Source organism: Oncorhynchus kisutch, linkage group LG6 (assembly GCF_002021735.2).
Source record: "Oncorhynchus kisutch isolate 150728-3 linkage group LG6, Okis_V2, whole genome shotgun sequence".
In the NCBI taxonomy this organism is placed as follows: Eukaryota; Metazoa; Chordata; class Actinopteri; order Salmoniformes; family Salmonidae; genus Oncorhynchus; species Oncorhynchus kisutch.
This window is the reverse complement of record NC_034179.2, coordinates 69,595,453-69,615,978: the sequence shown is the minus strand read 5'-3', so window position 1 is coordinate 69,615,978 and position 20,526 is coordinate 69,595,453. Positions and strand designations below refer to the sequence as shown.

Below are 20,526 nucleotides of genomic sequence, written 5' to 3'. Positions count from 1 at the left end.
CCAATGAAGACACATATACGTGACTTGTCATCCGATGTCATTATAGCGGGAAAGGTGCATGTAAACACAGAGTAGAAATCCATACTGAGCCATTGCATTTTAAATCAAGTTGTAGTTCTTTCTGGATTCATATTGTCGACGCACACAGTATAAAGAAAATTATTACACATAATGTCTTTATAACGGAAGAAATGTACTTTGGCTATAATTTCCAACGTCGCATGCACATACGTCTAGCTGCTAAGACGTCATATATCCGGGACATGCGCCGCGTTCAAAACAACTGGGAACTCGGAAATCTCTGACTTCCGACTAGTACGTTCAAAACAACTGGGAAATTGGAAGAAAACTAGCTCTGGCTGGGAAAAACATCGATTTTAACAATCATCCAACTCGGGCCTCTTTCTAGAGCTCTGACTTTCCAACCGGAAGAAAACAAATGTCATGGTTTGCCTTCATATTTTTCAGAGTTCCAAGTGGTTTTGAACACAGCAATGGACAAGCGTAGTTGGTCGAGAAATGACAGGCTGGTCTCATAGAATAGGTGTAACATAGTAAACTAAAAGCCGTTTGATATGGTGACAGAAAGTAAAAACGAAATTAGGGTGGTCAGTCAGGTGGATATGAAAAGAACATCTAGCAACCCAAAGTTTGCATGTTCAAATCTCATCACGGACAAATTTTGAAACTTTAACTACTTACTACTTTTTCTTTTTATTTATTTATTTAATTTCACCTTTATTTAACCAGGTAGGCTAGTTGAGAACAACTTCTCATTTGCAACTGCGACCTGGCCAAGATAAAGCATAGCAATTCGACACATACAACAACACAGAGTTACACATGGAATAAACAACACATAGTCAATAATACAGTAGAACAAAAGAAAACAAAAAGTCTATATACAGTGAGTGCAAATGAGGTAAGATAAGGGAGTTAAAGGCAATAAATAGGCCATGGTGGTGAAGTAATTACAATATAGCAATTAAACACTGGAATGGTAGATGTGGAGAAGATGAATGTGCAAGTAGAGATACTGGGGTGCAAACGAGCAAGATAAATAAATAAATACTGTATGGGGATGAGGTAGGTAGATAGATGGGCTGTTTACAGATGGGCTATGTAAAGGTGGGGGTGACCAGTGAGATATACCTTCTGGAGCGCGTGCTACGAGTGGGTGCTGCTATGGTGACCAGTGAGCTGAGATAAGGCGTGGCTTTACCTAGCAGAGACTTGTAGATAACCTGTACCCGGTGGTTTTGACGACGAGTATGAAGCGAGGACCAACCAACGAGAGCGTACAGGTCGCAATGGTGGGTAGTGTATGGGGCTTTGGTGACAAAATGGATGGCACTGTGATAGACTGCATCCAATTTGCTGAGTAGAGTGTTGGAAGCTATTTTGTAAATGACATCGCCAAAGTCAAGGATCGGTAGGATAGTCAGTTTTACAAGGGTATGTTTGGTAGTATGAGTGAAGGATGTTTTGTTGCGATATAGGAAGCAAATTCTAGATGTAATTTTAAGATTGGAGATGCTTAATGTGAGTCTGGAGGGAGAGTTTACAGTCTAACCAGACACCTAGGTATTTGTAGTTGCCCACGTATTCTAAGTCAGAGCCGTCCAGAGTAGTGATGCTGGACGGGAGAGCAGGTGTGGGCAGTGATCGGTTGAATAGCATGCATTTAGTTGAAGTTTTTAGCTACTTTGCAACTACTTAGCATGTTAGCTAACGCAAAGGTCTAAAACCCAAAGGTTGCGTGCTCAAAACCGACAACTTTAGCATTTTAGCTCATTAGCAACTTTGCAACTACTTACTACATTTGGGGCGGCAGGTAGCCTATTGGTTACAACGTTGGGTCAGTAACCGAAAGGTTGCTAGATTGAATCACTGAGCTGACAAGGTAAAAATGTGTCATTCTGCCTGAACAAGGCAGTAAACCCACTGTTCCTAGGCCGTCATTGTAAATAAAAATTTGTTCTTAACTGACGTGCCTAGTTAAATAAAGGTTCAATAAAAAAGAACATGTTTTAACTACTTTGAAACTACTTAGCATGTTAGCTAACCCTTCCCCTAAACCGTTAACCCCTAGCCTAGCTAACATTAGAGACCTAGCTAACATTAGCCACAACAAATTGGAATTCGTAACATATCATAGAAATGGATGATGGACATCCACAAATGAATAAATACCATACTAAATGTAACGTATCATACTAATTGTGTGTCCCGGACTTTGTTTACTATGTTACGTCTACCCTTGAGTCCAGTTTGGAAATGGAGGTATCTGTTAGATAATAGTCAATTTGGTTCCACATACAATTATGGATATTTTTTATAACACAAGTCTGATGGTGAAGACCGGTCTACGATAACATTAGTGTTGAAAAAATAAGTTAGTAGTAACGCCAATGTTAAATAAATACTATAAACTGTCTAATGCTTCTACACCTGCATTGCTTGCTGTTTGGGGTTTTAGGCTGGGTTTCTGTACAGCACTTTGAGATATCAGCTGATGTACGAAGGGCTATATAAATAAATTTGATTTGATTTGATTAATGTTGAGCACTGCGCTGATTTATTATGGAGCTAAATTAAATAATTATTGAATGTGCGGATACCTCATGGAAGCAATAGTTGGTCTCTGGTTGCCATTTGTGTGGTTGTTGGTGTGACACCACTGAGTGATGTGGTTTTTGAGGTGACACCACTGACTTATAAAAAATACATTTGTTTTAAGTCGGTTAGTGTCAGTTTGCTATGTTTTACGACAGAGAGGTATCAATATCTGTGCTTACACATCATACATAGCTAGCTGTTTCTCTTTGGTCGGCAGCACAGGGCTATGGCCACTTTCTGTTCAATTTCTCAATAAAATTAAGACATTACTCTACCCGTATCGTTTTTGTGTTCCGTATTTTGTTGTCAACTTCTGAAGTTGTTTAAATTATTTACAAGCTAGCTAATGTAGTTGGAATATAATAACGTTGACATTCATGGAAAGAAAGTTATATTTAATAGGCCCTCTACAGGTGAAACATTGCGTCTCGCCAAGGGCGGAAGGCGGTGGAGCTCCCTGGATAGCGCTTTGGGATAGGCTGTTGCTGAGCTACCATGAAGAATGACAGCCGTCGAGACTTCCGGTTCTAGTCATAGGGCGATAACGATAGGAGCGCAGTTGCAGAATTTATAACAGGAGCCACAATGGCGGTTGTCGTCTCTTGAAAGGGCTGTGGATGTTATTAAATCCACTATCATCGCCCTAAAGATAGGCCTGGTTGATTCCCAGAGCCATTAAAAATAAACTGGAACATCTACTGCACATGAAAATACTATAATTTCTGATCAATATCAAATTAACAAGAGATAAAATTATATTAAAAGGGACCATGTAAACAGTACCAACCGGGTCAAGTTTTCATTTTGTTCGAGAAACAACATCGGCTGTAAATGACGGCTAACTGTTTGTTTATTGAACTACAAAACCGTAAATCTAAGGAACAATAACCCTAAACTAAGCTTGGCACCGGACAAGGGAAGCTAAAAGAAAAGGGACTTATTTTTTTCTTTCGTTTTTTACCAAACAGCATGCTAGCTACACAGAGCTAGCTAGCCAAATAGAAACGGAGAAGAGCGCACAATGCTCCGATTTATTGTTTGGGCCTTTTCAGCCAGTTTCTCTAACTAGCTAAACGCACAGGCCTTCATTTTAGTGGCGTTTTTTGGCACTAGCAACCTTGATTTTTCTGCTTTGACAAACCATGCTGCCGAACGACTTGGATAATGCGTGAGGACTAAACCTGGGCAGACTATTTTCTATTTGTCGGCTTGCTTAGAACACTGGATCTCATTTTACCGGATTTCGGAGTACTACTCTCCCGTTAATGTATTATCTCGGCTACAGAGGCCCACGCTCGGGAGAGGTTCCGCCGCTGACGTGAGGAATGCCTGGGTCGGACAGACACCATGGGACCAAGAGGAAGCCGGAATCCAACAGTAGCATTGCCCTGCCGCCCCAAACAACGAGTGGTAACAGCGGGCCACACCAGCCCCTGGTCCTGCCTCATACCTCTGCGGGCAACATGACGAGCAAGGACGGTAACCTCCAGTCAAAGTCGTCAGTGCCATCTTCTTCCAAGCGCAAACGGCATAAATCAGCCAAACATGGACGTGAGTCCGAGGTGGCTCAGGGCCCTGGTTTTTCTGCCCTCACCTCCACAGCGCCTCCTTCCGTTAGCGCCGTGAAGCCGCTGGTAGAATATGACGACATAAGTTCCGATTCGGATACTTTTTCGGACCCGCCTGCTGAAAGAGGGTCTGGGGATCGGTTAGAACCTGTCCCAGATTATAGTAAAGGGGATGGGGGCGGGGCTGTTGGTAGAGATGGCCGTGAACATAAGCACCGACACTCTCGCAAAAAGTCGAAGGATCCCAACAAAGTTAGAGACTCTGGGGAAGGGGGTCAGACTACCAAGAAAAAAAGCAGCAAAGACCGTGAGAGAGGGAGCTCTGGGAAAGTCAAGGAGAAGGTGGCCACCCTGTCCTCTGTAGCATCCCTGTCCTCCGGGTCACGACGTCAGGGTCAGCTGGAGGCTGACTTGGGGCCAAAGCGTGGAGAGTTGCCCCCTTCCTCCCAGGCCCAAACTGCAGCCAGTGTGGGAAGCACCACATCCTCCTCCTCGTCATCTCGCAGCAAGGAGGGTGGCCGCTCCGGGAAGTCTCGCAAGGATAAGCCACAGAAGACAGAGGGACGGGAGGGGCGTGAGGGTCGGGGGGATGCAACCGCCAGCCAGAGCACCTCTGCCTCTCAGAAGGTCCGGACGGAGAGGAGCCAACGCAAGTCCTCAAAGAGCCACAAGTCCAGCCCTAGGGGCAAGGGGCAGCCTTCCTCGAGCAGGGGGAGCCCTCGCCGGAAGGTAACAGCCCCTACACAGTCCCCCAGCCCCCCAAGGAGAGGGGGTAATGGAAGCCCCATGGTCGGTGGTTACAGCCAGGAGGTGGACAGCTACCACCACCAGAGACGCAGGCCGGCCCCACAGAGCCCCAGCCCCTACAGGGAGATGTCCAGGCGGAGCAGGCAGAGGTCGGACAGCCCCTACGCCAGCAGGCAGAGGTCTTCCAGCTATGAGCGAGACGACAGCCCCTACTCCAGGAGACGCTCCATCAGTCCATATGGTAATCGCAGGTCCTCCAGCGCTAGCCCTGTGTCCCGGTGAGTATTATAGCCTGGCCCAGGCACCTTCCATTCAGCCTGCCTCATATTCACATTTATGCTAGTAGTGTAATACGTACCAAATCGCACTCTATTCCCTTTATTCAGCACTACTTTTGACCAGGCCCCATGAGACTGGTCAAAAGTAGTGGACTACAACGGGAATATGGTGTCATTTGAGACACAAGCTAATACTAACATGTAGCTATGGACTACTACTAGCCACCCAATCTGTCGGTTATTCACTCACTGTATGCATGGCATGCACCTCCACACACATAGGCATATTCACCAGTGCTATCTAACACACACGTTGATTCTCACAAATGCCCAAGGTGATTTTTTAGAGGCCCAGTAAGGCCGCAAACATGATATTGAACTGGTGGTGTTACTGTTGTTCTTATTGGTCATACTGGAACATGGCCAGGCCACTGGAGGAGACACCAGGTCCACTCTGACTGTTTCTACTGTTTGTTTTCTACCCTCTTTTGTTTGTGTGCTAAAGAAGTGCTTGTACTGTGTGTTTGATAACGTTGCAATATGTAACCTTTTGGGCAACCTGACCAAATTCACATTGACAGATCTATAACTCACATGTCTTTCTCATTGAAAGTAAGTTTAAGAAGCAGTAGATCTGTTCAATATGCACTATTTATATGCTTCTTTTTAAGTTTGGTTTTTGTGTCTTTTACTTTCAGTTTAGTACACTAGCTTCAAACAGCTGAAAATACAATATTTTGGGTTATAGACAATATTTCACAGCGTTTAGTTGGTACAATGATGCATTGCTTGTTTTGTAACAAACTGAAATTAGGAGAACTATTATAATTTTTGCAAACAGGAAATGGTGGAGAGATTTCTGCATATTGTACCTTTTTTTTAAATCGTAAGTGGTTGAGACAGTGCGTTAGACAGCTGAGGATTGAGCCATGGGTAACAGACGGTACCTGTAGTTTCCTCTCCCGTGCTCCTAGCCTCAAGGTGTTGGAAAGGGAATGGCTAGGCCAGGTTGCAATGTCCTGCACGGGCTACTTAAAACTATGGTCAGGGAAGAGACATTGGTTCTATGTTCAGATGTGTCTGTGACACGCAGGGCTGTTTCTGCCAGGGAGTTATTGCCTCTTGCCATGTGGTGTAGAGGGGGAAGGGAAACCTATGGAAGTCAGGAGGCATCACATTGGGCTCAGACAGGCAAGGCCTGTATGCTCCAGTCTAGGGAAACCCTATGAGGAGCTGTGGTCTTTGGAGCAGGAGAGGGCATGGGTTGGGGGATAGGCTACACTAGCCAGGCAGCGGGGTGATGTTAGCTCTCCAGGAACAGGGTTGGAGAGCCTTGGGCTGGCTGTTGACATTCAGCCATTTTGATTTTGTGTTGCATCAGTGAGTGGACCTTGAGCTTCTGTTGGTGGGAGGTGGCATAGCTGTATGATAAAACTAGGCCCTCCATAGTGATTGTTAAAAGTTTCTCTACTGTCAGTATTATTGAAAAATGCTGGTGAATTATTTTGGTGTAGTCTTTTTTATGTAATTTTCTGTTATTTAACTAGGCAAGTCAGTTAAGAACAAATTATTATTTACAATGACGACCTACCCCAGCCAAACCCTAACCCGGACGACACTGGGCCAATGGTGTGCCGCCCTATGGGACTCCCAGCCTGGAATCGAACCAGGGTCCGTAGTGACACCTCTAGCACTGAGATGCAGTGCCTTAGACCACTGCACCACTCGGATGCCATTTAAGCATGTAGCTAACTGTAGGCTATTTGTATAGTCTAGCTCATTAACTTCAATGTCCCAGTTATTAACTTACAAAAATCACATTTTAAATTTAGTTTGTAGACTTTTATAAGTTTTCATGCTCAGGGACATATTCACTTGCTACTAGTTTTTTTTCTCCCTAACCTTCAAACAAATGATGGAATCGGAATGTTGTCTCCACAATTAAAGGGATACTTAATGATTTTCATCAGTGCCATCTTCTTCCAAGCGCCCTTTATGAGGCCGTCATTGTAAATAAGAATTTGTTCTTAACTGATTTGCCTAGTAAAATTTTAAAAAAATAATCTACTTCCCCAGAGTCAGATCAACTTGTGGATACCATTTTATGTCTGCATGCAGTTTGAAGAATGTTGCCAACTAGTGCCAGCAGAATTGCTAACTAGTTAGCATTGTCTCGCAAAACTACCTCTTAACTTCTTTCATACTGGACACAAACTCATCTATACCATTTTTATCTTTATCTCACTCTGCCAAAATCCCGAAGCATAATGGTTATCAAAAGTATGTATGGTGATGAGGTGTTTTGAATTTATGTCCCTAAGCTATTTGGCCTAATGCCAGAGGAATGTTGAGGTTAACCCACAAGACAGTAGACTTCTGGGGGACGTTTGTACACACATTGCTTTAGTCTGAACTTAAAGTAGCCAAAGGTTGTCCCCATGACTGACCTAATTGTATGTTTGTATGCTGACTAAGGGAATGGGAAGTGTAACTTCTATAGAAGGAGACATAACTCCTATGTGTAAACGCAGTCAGTGTGCTATCTTAGCAAATAGCGCTACCTCTCTGAACTTGCCTCTAACTGAGCTTGGACCAGGGTCCTGCCTCGCCAACACACGTGAGCGCCAGTTGACCACTTACGAACCAGTTGAGTGACAGAAAAGGATCCAATTCGATAGCACAATTGGTGAAATGTCAAGCTAGCTGTGGAGTGAGCTTGCCGCATGGCCTTATCTCATTATATAAACATAACACACGTTCCGTAGTTATCAATTGCAGTGATGTGCCATTTGTTGTTTTTATTAACACCTTAATACACAAGTGCACAATGCCCTAGTAATGTCAAATGGCCTCCCTTCTAGTTCCTCTTTCTTGGTCCTCACTCCCAACTTAGAGAGAGAACTTGCAGCCAACAAGGAATTCTTGTTTTCCTAACATCTTCCCCCCTCTCTCTCCAGGCGCTCAGTTCGCTCCCGGAGTCGTTCGCCGCCTTTCTCCTCTTCCCGTCGCTCCTCCTCTCGCTCTCGCAACAAGAAGCATTCGTCCTCTGCCGGGGGGGGCGGGTCTCACAGCAGCCGGCCCACCAGCCGCTCCCCACCCTCTTCACGCCTGCCACTTAACTCCAGCCTGGGGGCGGAGCTTAGCCGGAGGAAGAAGGAGCGCCAGGCTGCGGTGGCTGCAGCTCGTCCCCCGTCCCCTCCACCTTCCTCACGCAAGACCAAAGGGTCCACCTCACGCCCCCCTAAAGCTGAGCCCGAGAGAGTACCTGAGAGAGACTCTGTCCAAGCCACGGACCTCCAGCCTCCACCCATTGCACCCCAGCCCCAGGACACTCTTGTTGGCGAAGAACACGGCTCTGCATCTCCACCCTCCATCTTCTCATCTCCTGCTCCCCCTCTGCCCCCCGGTCAGACGACCCCACTACCTCCACCTCCTCTGCCCTCCACCCCTGTTGCCCAACTTCAGCCACCTACACCCCAGGGCCAGACTGAGTCCAGCCTCGCAACCTCCACAGCCCTCTCCTCTTCCTCATTGTCGTCTCCCCAGTCCAAATCTCCTGCCCCCATGCCCACACGCAGCCCTGCCCGTTTGACACCCATCCACAAGACCTCCACTCTGCCCCCCCTGCCTTTACCACCCATGCTAGTGGGAGACTGCCAGGACAGGTAAGCCATGAAACACGCATACACACACACACCTCTCCTCTCCCCAGTTCTGTTGCTTGGCAAACGTGTAGTCATCAACAGAACAGTCATTAGGCCTTTACTGTAGGCTCAGGTTTCACCCAACAGTCAGTCTCTCTGAAACACACACCTGCCTGCAGTACAGTACTGGAATTCTGAACAGATTAACTGAATGCTCTGTAGGCGATGCTTTAGCTGCCATTAGATCACAAGTATGTCTAGTAGTAAAAACAGGCCTACAGGGGACTTAAAAATGATCACTAACTCCTTGCAGCCTTGTCAAATTCAGTGCTTCCTCTACAATGGACTGCACTGGCCAAAATGGCTGCCAAAGTGAAACTGTATTTCATGGGCCCCACATCCCTTTGTCATGGTAGTTTGGGATACATTTGTGCTCCAGACATATAAGGAAAAGAAAATCCAAACTCACTAGAGAAACGATGATGTGGTGGAGTCATGACTTGCTCTTTTTCTCTCCTTCCTTCTTTACCTTTGATCTCTCGCTCTCACTTCTCCTCTCTCTCCCTCCATCAGTCCGAAGAAGTCCACTCCTCCTCAGAGGTCTTCCAGGAAGGAGAAAGAGGTGCGGAATCGGCCGTCTCTGATCGACCTCCCGCTGCCCCCCACGCTGGCCGGAGGAGACCCCTCGCCCCCTCAGTCCCCCGTCTACAGAGCTCCACCTCCGCCCCAGTCCGCACTCAAGAAGAGACCAAAGTGAGTCCCTATCTGCTCAACCGAACCCACCCTTCTTATCAATCCCCCCCTAACCACCTATCTACACTCCTCTTTTCCACAGCCCTCCTCTCCCATCGCAGCCTATTTCCTTTCAATAAAAATACAAAATAAGCATAAGATGGTACAAAGTTATCATCAAGGGCTTATTCCGCGAGGTAAAACATTTCCTAATAGCAAGTCTCCTCGGCTCTCCTGTCTAGGTTTTGCTGTCCACGCTATGGCGAACGCAAACAGACACAGAGCGACTGGGGCAAACGCTGCGTGGACAAGTTTGACATCATCGGCATTATCGGGGAGGGCACCTACGGCCAGGTGTACAAGGCCAAGGACAAAGACACCGGTGAGAGCCCCGTGTGTCGCCCTTTCACTAGCATACCTGTGTTTCGTTGTTCTTGAGAGCGGCACAAATGATCACCACGCCTGCGGTATGTGTGTATGCTATGGGGTGTTGTGACTGATCTCGCCTCCCCGTGTCCCCTTTGCTCTAGCCTCTCTGTGTGTGTGTCTTTCAGAGGAGTTTGAAATTAAGCAGGAGACACATTTCCGTTGGGCGTCCGTGTACATTGGACAAATGTGTGTTATTTAGCACATTTATTAAACTTTTGATCGGGACAATCAACAGAGTTGGAACCATAAAGCAGACATTTTCATCCACCCCCTACAGTGGACAATGACGTAATCTGTAATGTTCATGTTGTTCTACCTGCCCTCCAAGGTGAACTGGTGGCTCTGAAGAAGGTGCGTCTAGACAATGAGAAGGAGGGCTTCCCCATCACGGCCATCCGAGAGATCAAGATCCTCCGCCAGCTCAACCACCGCAGCGTGGTCAACATGAAGGAGATCGTCACAGACAAACAGGACGCACTGGACTTCAAGAAGGACAAAGGTGTGTGGAAAGGGGGACTGTGTGTGTGTGGGGGGTTTGTGCTTGGTGTATGTCTGTGCCTGTATGCGTGTGTATGCACATCCTCCTTACCCCTGCCTGTCCCGTCAGGTGCCTTCTACCTGGTGTTTGAGTACATGGATCATGACCTGATGGGTCTGCTGGAGTCAGGGCTGTGTCAGTTCTCCCAGGAACACGTGAGGAGCTTCATGAGACAGCTGATGGAGGGGCTGGACTACTGCCACAAGAAGAATTTCCTGCACAGAGACATCAAGTGCTCCAACATACTGCTCAACAACAGGTACTAGTGTAGCATGGTAATGTCACTGTACCAAAACGTCATGATACTTATGATACCAACATTTTAACATACCGTAGTACAGTTTCATATGATACTACTGAATCTTTCGGCCCTACCGATCTAAAGAACCTGCCAGTGCCTGTTATAATATGTTTATAAAGTCAGTTGAATTGAAGCATCAGCCACTGGTCTCTTGTTTGCACAGGTCCAATGCCACTTCACTTTCATATTCATATCACGAATGGCAGCTATAATCAGCCAGCCTCATCCCCTGCCAGCCCTCACTCACCTGCTTCTCTCAGCATCCCCTCCCAGCCCTCACTCACCTGCTTCTCTCAGCATCCCCTGCCAGCCCTCACTCACCTGCTTCTCTCAGCAGCCCCTCCCAGCCCTCACTCACCTGCTTCTCTCAGCAGCCCCTCCCAGCCCTCACTCACCTGCTTCTCTCAGCAGCCCCTCCCAGCCCTCACTCACCTGGGAGGGGCTGCTGAGAGAAGCTCTCAGCAGCCCCTCCCAGCCCTCACTCACCTGCTTCTCTCAGCATCCCCTCTTCATGTACATCTATTCCTCCATTAGTTTTTTAAATCTAATTTATCCGTGATGGCGAGTGGGGGTGCAGACCCTGATAAGTCTCCTGTTAGATGTGTACATTTTGTTACATTGGAGCAGCGCACAGTTCGAGCAATGTTGATACATTGTATAATTTCATCGCCTGTTATAACCAAGAACACAGGCCAGTCTGAGTGGACTTTGCAAGTTCACTGTCACACAGCCCCTGAGTGTCAGAGGGGGGAAACGGAGCACCGCTTCACGACAGGCATGCTTGCAGCTTTACAGCAAAGAAAAGAGCTCGTCTCGAGCCTAAACTGCAGCAACAACAAAACATCTGAGCAATATTACTAGAGATACCTTTTTGTCTTTCTAGCAGGATTCGTGCTCATTTTATATAATTTCACAAACCATGTCGTGGGCAGTTTTATACTAATCCCGAGGTTCTGACGTTGTTCAGTCATGTTACCTTGCTAGCTAACAACCTGGTAACTTGACAGGTAGGTTTAGACTCATCTGATTGGCACAGGAAGGAAGGACAAGGGTCTGCTACTCATGAGATGTGCTTCAAAGCTAGATTCATATATGCCTAATGTAAGCCTAAACTATATAGAAAACATTTTTTTCTCTAAATTCAAAAATCTGTTTGGTTCCTAACGTTTTAAAAGTTGGGAGCTGTGTGTTTGTGGGAGAGAGAGAGAGGTGTGTGTGTGAGGGAGACTGAGAGATCGTGTGTGTGGGGGGGGGGGGTCTGTGTTAACTGAAGAGAAAGGTGTCGTGCAGCGTTTTCCCCTTACTGCTACAATTACATTTTTACATTTGCATTTGCTGGCTGGTCGCTGAGATGGTTCACTGCCCATTTTTAAATGATAGTTCTACAATGCTAGTTTTAAAGGTAGACTCAACGAGATGACGAGCAGCACAGTGATTGAATTATTCACTTCTGTAGGTAGGGTTGTGTAAGGTAACAGCTGTAGAATGTAATACGTTGTCTTGTTATGGAGTTTGATTCTCTGTCTCTAACTTCTTTATCTCTCTCCTTGTGCAGTGGTCAGATCAAACTGGCTGACTTTGGTTTGGCCCGCCTCTACAACTCAGAGGAAAGGTGAGACTTGGATTTCTTGCTTTGGAGCAACGATGACATCATCATAAAGTCAGAGGTCCTTCCTGCCCCTGGTTCAGTCCTTTTAAACTATGACCCTCACACGGGCCTTTTCTCATTTGGGAAAAAGCCCGTCCTTCACCCTCTCCTATGTCCTCTCTCCTCTGTGACCCGGAAACCGATAAGTGGTCAAGGAAATGTAAATTTGTTAGTAGGCGACCAGAACAGTGTCCTTCCCTCCTTGATGGCCACCTTTCATGAGGATTGTCATGTGTATCCTACCAGAGTCCTTCACGGAAGAGTTTTGATATCTGCCACCCCCCCTTTTGAATCCGCTTTTGTTTTGTTGGAGGAGAAAAGCATGCACACAAACAATATGCTGCTTATCGTTTTATCACGTTACTCATTTGGGATCCACCCCTGTAAACCTAATTTGCCCGATGATCCGCGAGTGGAGGAGTCTCATTTCATACAAGCACATTTACATCCACGTTCCCTCGCCTCTCCTCGATTACCTTTTTCAAAAGAAGGCGAGAGAGGACGTGGGAGTTGAGCAAATCCAATTGAGAAAAGGCCTCTGTTGCCATTGTGGTCTGAATGAAAACATCTATCTATTCCAGTGATTCCCCACTAGGTGGTGCTGTGTCCTGTATAAAGAGGTTCTGCCTCCATCAGCCCATTGTTGAGAGATGAATTATGGGTGTTTGGGCACTGGAGAGCATAGTGAAGGTACTGTATCTGTGTGTTATATCTGAATGTCCCCTTCCCTGCTCCCTCCAGTCGACCCTACACTAATAAAGTAATCACGCTATGGTACCGCCCCCCTGAGCTCCTCCTGGGAGAGGAGAGGTACTCTCCAGCCATCGACGTCTGGAGCTGCGGGTTAGTACACACTCACCTTGCCTACACACACTCACCCACACACGGATTCTGTACATGCCCAAGAACACTCATTCCCTGTGCAGGTTTATTGGTGCACAAACATTTCATTCACACATATATTCTCCAATCGAACAAGCTCTACGTAGGAGAACAGATTGTACTTACCTTATTTTTCCACATGGTGTCACCATGAAACTGCTATATAATTTTGACTGACGTAGTCAGAGCTCTAAACCTGATGATTGGCAGATAATTATCACTCTTAACAAATCCTAACTGAAGATTTGTGAATGCTTTTTAAAAATTGTTATATATATATATATGAGTGGCCAACATTGTCCATTGACTGTTTGTGCACAGGTGTATTCTGGGAGAACTGTTCACCAAGAAGCCCATCTTCCAGGCCAATCAGGAGCTGCTGCAGTTAGAGTTGATCAGGTATGCTGCTATTGGCCCCTGCTGCCTGGAAGACTGCATCTCCACATTACAATCCTGTCTGACATGGCAACCTATTTCTTATATAGCAGGCAGACCGCAGTCCAGACCCAGAATGGGTCAATACGGACCGCGGGTCCTGACTTTCTTGTTTTTGGAACTAGGGCTTTCAACCTACTGCGTTTGAGTGCCATTTCTACATTTGGAAGTGCATGGGCAGGTTCCCTCTTATGTCATTCACTGAAAGATCTTAAAGAGCTGTTTTTAACTTGTCAGAAATGTCCAGTTGATGTCCGCTAGATAGGTAAGTTGACCAGCTACCTAAATCTTGTAGTTATCATGGCCAAATTATGTGCCCAGGGGTCTCGACCCACATTGGTCCCCCATTTTAGATTTTGTTGAGTCACTCGGGTATCATTTGAACAAAACAGAAAAGGCTATATGTGTAGACTTGCAGGCAATTAGCTTATTAAAAGTATGTTCTTTCATACAAGAGGGAAGTGAATCATTTTGGGTCGTATGGGTTGCGAGGTCGGGGGTTGATAAATGACTTCCCATCCGGACCTTTGCCGCCTTGGATATTTGTGTGACTGGACCTTCTCAAATAGGAGTTCAATACCCCTGCTATATATTGCACTACTTTTGACCAGAGCTCTAAGGGCCTTGGTCAAAAGCATTGCACTATATAGGGAATGGGGTGCCATCTGGGATAGGGCCCATGTTTACCACAGCTCTAACTCTCTCCCTCTCTGTCTCAGTCGTCTGTGTGGGAGCCCCTGTCCCGCTGCCTGGCCTGACGTCATCAAGCTGCCCTACTTCAACACCATGAAGCCCAAGAAACAGTACCGCCGAAGGCTACGCGAGGAGTTTGCCTTGTACGCAACATGACATACATACACACCATGGGATTTTCTTGTCCTTTCATCAATCTGATTGTTGTGGCAGTACATCAGTTGTCGATGCTATTTGTTTGACTCGCGCTCTCAAATTTGTCTCTCTCTCTTGTCAGTCTGCCTGCTCAGGCCCTGGACCTGCTGGACCGCATGCTGACCCTTGACCCTGCGCGACGCTGCACGGCCGAACAGGCCCTCAATAGTGACTTCCTGTGTAACGTGGAGCCCAGCAAGATGTCCCCGCCCAAGTGAGGACCTCGTCTTTGCACTTTCCTTTCCTGGGCCCATTACATCTAGAGAACAACCTCAAACTATCCACCACCATACTCCCAACACCCCTATTGCTTTCTTTCTGTGACACCAACACCCCTCTCGATTTCTTTCCCATACACCTAACTTTGCCTCTCTTTCTGTTTCTCTCCCTCATGCTTTCATCACCCCTTTTTTGCTCCTGTCTCTGTCTGTCTCTGTCTCTCTCTCTCTCTCTCTCTCTCTCTCTCTCTCTCTCTCTCTCTCTCTCTCTCTCCCCAGTCTCCCTCACTGGCAGGACTGCCACGAGCTGTGGAGTAAGAAACGGAGGCGCCAGCGTCAGAGCGGGCAGCCCGAGGATGTGCCTGTGCCCAAAGTGCCCCGTAAGGACCCCTCAGGGGCTTCCAGTGGAGAGAACAGCCGGCCCCAAGCCAGCCCAGCTGGAGCCCCGCCCCCTCCGCCCGGAAGACCACCCTCCTCAGCCATCTCAGCCAATGAGCTAGCAGGTCAGGCCGACACAGTAGTCACAGTTCGCTACTATAGAAGAACATACCCTTATCCAAATGTCTCCTTGGTTAGATAGTGGCTGCACAGGCAGCTGAGGGTTGTTGTAAGTCTATAATGTGAACACATGTTGTCTCCATACACTCTCAGCAGGCTGCTGTCTACAGTATGTGTGACCATTGTTTCTCTCCCATCAGGCCTGGGTGCTGCGGCAGAGCAGCTGAACCAGACAGAGCTGGCTGTACTGTTGAACCTGTTGCAGAGACAGACAGACCTCAGCCTGCCTCAGATGGCCCAGCTGCTCAACGTCTCCTCCAACCCAGAGAGCCAGCAGCAGCTAGAGACCCTTAGCCAGTCCCTGTCTGCCCTGACCGAGGCCTCCCATCACCGGGAGGCCTCAGAGGATCAGGGTCCGGCTAGGTCCCAACCCCCCGAACCTCCCCCAGAGCCTCAGGAGCCCTCCCCGCACCACAGCGAGCCGCCCCTCAGCCAGGACGACCAGACCAACCTCCTGGCCCTCCTATTGGGCCAGCTCATTAAGCCGCAGGCCGGGGGGGCTGAGCAAGGCGACGAGAGCAATGGCGTCCAATCAGAGGAGGCTGTGACTCGCGGTTCGTCTGCCTCCACTGCTGATCGCAAGGGCAAGTCTGGGTTCAGTCTCTAGGGGGAGGGACAGAGAGCACTGGGTCAGGGGGATCTCACAGGGGACTGGTGGATGAGGGGGAGGAGACTGGGCGGAGGGTGACGCCCCGTCATAGCTTCCCTGTCATGGTGCGGATCTTGTCATCAATTATTTTTCTGCTTACCATAAAGCAGTTGTAAATTCCTTTATAAACGAGCTGATGAGATGAAAGATCTTAACTAAATGGCAAATCGGAAGAAAGATTCCACGGTTACTTTAAATATATTTTGAGGAAGATGAGTTTTATGTTGTCTAGACCCACCTCTTCTCAACAACAGTTACACACCCCTACCCACCTTTTGTCTGTCTCACCTGTCTCCCACTTCAAAGGCTACTTTCACCCACTCAGTCACACATAGGTGGAAACATACCATACATGAAGTTGGCAAGTTCTCAAGATGTCTGACCAGGGAGTGGCTTCGGACGGCCCAGGTCACATGGACTGGGCTTTGGGCACAAGGACTTTTGTCATTGGTGTGAATGTAAACTAAGAGAAGGTTTGTAGTTTTACAGCGTTAGAAAGACAATGGTTCACACTGCACTCTTCCCTTTCACTCCTGCCTCTGTCACCCTGTTTTCTTTTCCCATTCCCTCTTTCTCTCTCATTTCTCCATTTGTTAAAGCAGGTTTCTTGGATTGTTCTTCCTTCCATAAAAATATATTGATTTAAAACCAGTCTGTAATGTCAACATTTTTATGAAGAAAGTCTAATAAATTATCAAGCAAAAATAAATGTTTTGAACCTTAGACTTCACCTGCATGTCTTTCATTTAACTTTTATTTAAATCACACATTTTACATTTTATTTTTCTATGTTGTCTTTTACATTAGACCTCAGAATTCATCCAACGCTAGTAAAGCGTTCTCTGTAGACTGTATCCGTAGTCACCCTACTGTGTTCACTTAAAGCAACAACCCTGTTGCCTAGGAAACAACTGTAGCAGCAGTGTTGCCCGGTAGCCATGACAGCAGACTGAGAAGGCATCTCGCTCTGTCTCAGCTTTATGCACCCCCCCCCCCCCAAACTTCAGGTTTGACCCCTCCCTATCCATAACAACCCATGCTCGTATTGTTGTTGAAATATAACTTGAGTGTCTGTCAGGGCTGAACAAACTCTAAGGTGAGAATCCCCCTCTACTATGTAAAGCGCTTTGGGTGTCTCGAAAAGCGCTATATACGTCCAATCGATTATTATTGTTATGAACACCCCGTATGTCCTGTGTCTTTCTTTTGTTGTTCACATACGTGTGTGTGAATAAATGTTATGTTGATTATTTAGGCCGCCATGAGGTCTTTTGATATTCCATCGTCTCTCAACATTACAACTTGTCTGTCAACATTCAAAAATGTTACTTACTTAAGGATTTTATAACATACCAGTCACCAGGAACCAAGATGGGAGAAATAACGTAGGTGGCACACCTCCAGACTAATTTAGAGAATGAACATTTATCATAATCACAATAGTGGTATTTAGTAGCAGTATCAACCCATGACAACTACACGTATTACTCGTCCAATTAAAACAGTAGCCTATTGAAAATATTTGTCCAACTGAAACTACTTTGTTGAGTGGATGGTGAGCATCCCGGTAGGAATGGTACATGATCTCCCTCTGCTGGCCAAGGTGGGAAATACAGCTGTACGTTGTCTAGACCCCCACTCACAAACACTTACCTGGTTCTCTGGGATGTTTCACTAAAGGGAATTGAATAAAAATGTCTGTAGTGTAGATGGCACAAATGTCCAGGTGAAATCTCACTGTAACTGTGTGCTTTGTGTTTCTTGTAAATATCTGATTGACTGTCTTTTCTCTGACTTCCCTCAGACTGTGCAGTCACTAAGCGGAAGCAGCAGATCGGAACAAATCAGGTCCCTCCATCCTCTGAGCGACGTCCCCCCTCTCCGCCTGGCCCTCCACCCTCAGCCCTCCTCCCCCCTGGCCAGCAGCAGCCCAGCTCTGAACCCCAGCCCGGGCCCGGTCAGGACATCAGTCCTGCGGTGGCAGCCGCCCTGCTGCAGCTCATTTCCCAGCAGGACCCAGAGGCTGGGGCCCCTCAGCGCAGCAGGGACCACTCCCCCGCCGTGGGCACCCCTGTCCGGGGACAGCCAGCCCCTGCCTGGACGACTGACTCCCCTAAACCATCTCCTGCCAGAGAGCCTCCTATTAGCATGGAATCTGCTGCCTCTGCTATCCCAGCACAGTTCCCCAAGGACCAGGACCTCCGCTTTGCCCACAGGACCGCTCGCTGATCCTGGGTGGGCCTGTTTAGAGACATGGGGTACAGTGGGCCGACCTACAGGAACAGGAGCCAGGGACACCTACGGTACTGATAATGATGATACTATAGACCAGTCTCTCTAGGTGGGAACAGAAGAGCAGCTCACCTGAGCAGGTTGTGTATATTGGAAGATGTGAGGTAGATGGCTGCGAGATTGTTAGTCTGGAGGAAAGAGCAGGTCTTTGGGTCAGGATGTTATTGTGAAGATGGACGGTGTCAGTTTGGCTAAAGGACAAACTTAGCCCCACTCTAGACAGACAGTCTGGGGTTGGGCCGTGGTGAGATGCTAGACCTGGAGGTGGGACAAACTTCCACACCCTTCAATCACTAACACTGCCCCTCTTGGACCACATGACTTGTTGAAGAAGTTGGATCCTAACGAGTTCCACACATGGAATGTGATCAGCTGTGATTTCCTTTTGTTTAATTTGCAAACTCAAATGATTGTTATGTCTACTGCAGTGCCCTCTAACGATGAGGCTATCAGTGGGTTTTGGAGTCTGGTGTCCTCACTCCTCTTCATCTGCAGTTGAATGGGTGGGGGTTGGTGTCTGCTACGTATGACACCGGTGGAACAAAGAACAAGTCTGAAATGTAGAGGTGGTTAACTGGGGGGTACAGATGGAAAACACTGGGACTGAGAGTTGGTTAACTACTCAGTCTCATCTCGCTTAGCTGGCTCCTGACTTTCGACCTTGTGCCTCCTTTGTGACCTTAGCAACCCCTGAATGATCTTTGCCCGCAGGGAAGTGTTGGGTTGTTTCTCATGTTCTGGAAGGCACATTAACAAGAGAAGGCATGGCTCAAAATTCATTAGCATACCTTGTGTGTCCATGGCCAAAGGTACTGTAAAATAAGGTATTCGGATCTCAGTCCTATCTCCCCTTCTTGTCTCTCTCGCTCAATCCATGTATGTCAGCCTCAGTTAGCTTTCCCATGTAGAAATGAATGTGTTCATTCTCAAACGTTCTCTCTCTAGTAAACAGGTACATGTGCCTCTCTAACCCTAGTACTCCCTCTGCTACACACTGACAGAAAACACAAACTCTTGACACTGTGTCATTAACTGCTCTACTGTACTCACTAGTCTTTCATTGACCCTCTGGCCACAGCTTAGAAGCTGGTCGCCCAATCCCGTAGCAACTGGACACCTATAGACCTACACACCTCTCCAAAGCTTTCCCTGACGATCTCTGATAGCCTTGTTATCTTTTGCCTCCCTGCCTAACTCTGTGCAGCAAATATGTTTTTGTGTGATTATTTTCTACTTTAAAGACAAAGTTACATGTTAAAAAGATGGTCCATGGTTTTGTTTCCTTTGTTTTGTTTTGGGAAGGGAGAAATTGAGAAGAGATCTGACTTTGGGTTTCATGTGACCGTGTGACTGTAAGAGATGATATTTTGTAATATGTGTTTTCTCGGTTCAATTTATTAAAGGAAATCATGTGACCAGAAAGTTTTAAAAAGTGATGTGCTTTATTCTCTTGTCATGTACACGGAGTATACCAAACATCAGCTCTGACAAATTGAAAAACCTAGTCATTGGCTACTCCATTACCCGCAGTATTAGACTTAAAACGAATCATCCAGAGATCATACACTGTTTACCAGGGGGCAAGGCTACCGACGTTAAGGCTAATCTGAAGATGGGGCTGGCTAAAACTGGCAGGTATAGAGATATTGTTAACTACGTCGGCACCAACGATGTTAGGATGAAACAGTCAGAGGTCACCAAGTGCAACATAGCTTCAGCGTGTAAATCAGCTAGAAAGATGTCGGCATCGAGTAATTGTCTCTGGCCCCCTCCCAGTTAGGGGGAGTGATGAGCTCTACAGCAGAGTCTCACAACTCAATCGCTGGTTGAAAACTGTTTTCTGCCCCTCCCAAAATATAGAATTTGTAGATAATTGGCTCTCTTTCTGGGACTCACCCACAAACAGGACCAAGCATGGCCTGTTGAGGAGTGACGGACTCCATCCTAGCTGAAGGGGTGCTCTCATCTTATCTACCAACATAGACAGGGCTCTAACTCCTCTAGCTCCACAATGAAATAGGGTGCAGGCCAGGCAGCAGGCTGTTAGCCAGCCTGCCAGCTTAGTGGAGTCTGCCACTAGCACAGTCAGTGTAGTCGGCT

The 20,526-nt window shown here is 47.1% G+C and overlaps 1 protein-coding gene and 1 non-coding gene across 2 annotated transcripts; both read left to right on the top strand.

Annotated features, from left to right (window-relative positions):
• The first annotated feature begins 3,076 nt into the window (after nt 1-3,076).
• On the top strand, nt 3,077-19,848 carry LOC109893305 (cyclin-dependent kinase 12-like). The gene is made up of 14 exons (XM_020486479.2): nt 3,077-5,212; nt 8,170-8,877; nt 9,430-9,609; nt 9,831-9,970; nt 10,346-10,516; nt 10,625-10,814; nt 12,412-12,468; nt 13,246-13,347; nt 13,708-13,785; nt 14,541-14,657; nt 14,792-14,923; nt 15,207-15,430; nt 15,626-16,069; nt 17,939-19,848. The coding sequence occupies exons 1-14, from the start codon at nt 3,945-3,947 to the stop codon at nt 18,361-18,363; spliced, it is 4,236 nt and encodes a 1,411-aa protein (XP_020342068.2). The 5' UTR covers nt 3,077-3,944; the 3' UTR covers nt 18,364-19,848.
• On the top strand, nt 9,165-9,301 carry LOC116374525 (small nucleolar RNA SNORA5). Its single transcript, XR_004210492.1, has one exon. It is a non-coding gene; the product is annotated as a small nucleolar RNA SNORA5 (small nucleolar RNA).
• Nucleotides 19,849-20,526: the final 678 nt, after the last annotated feature.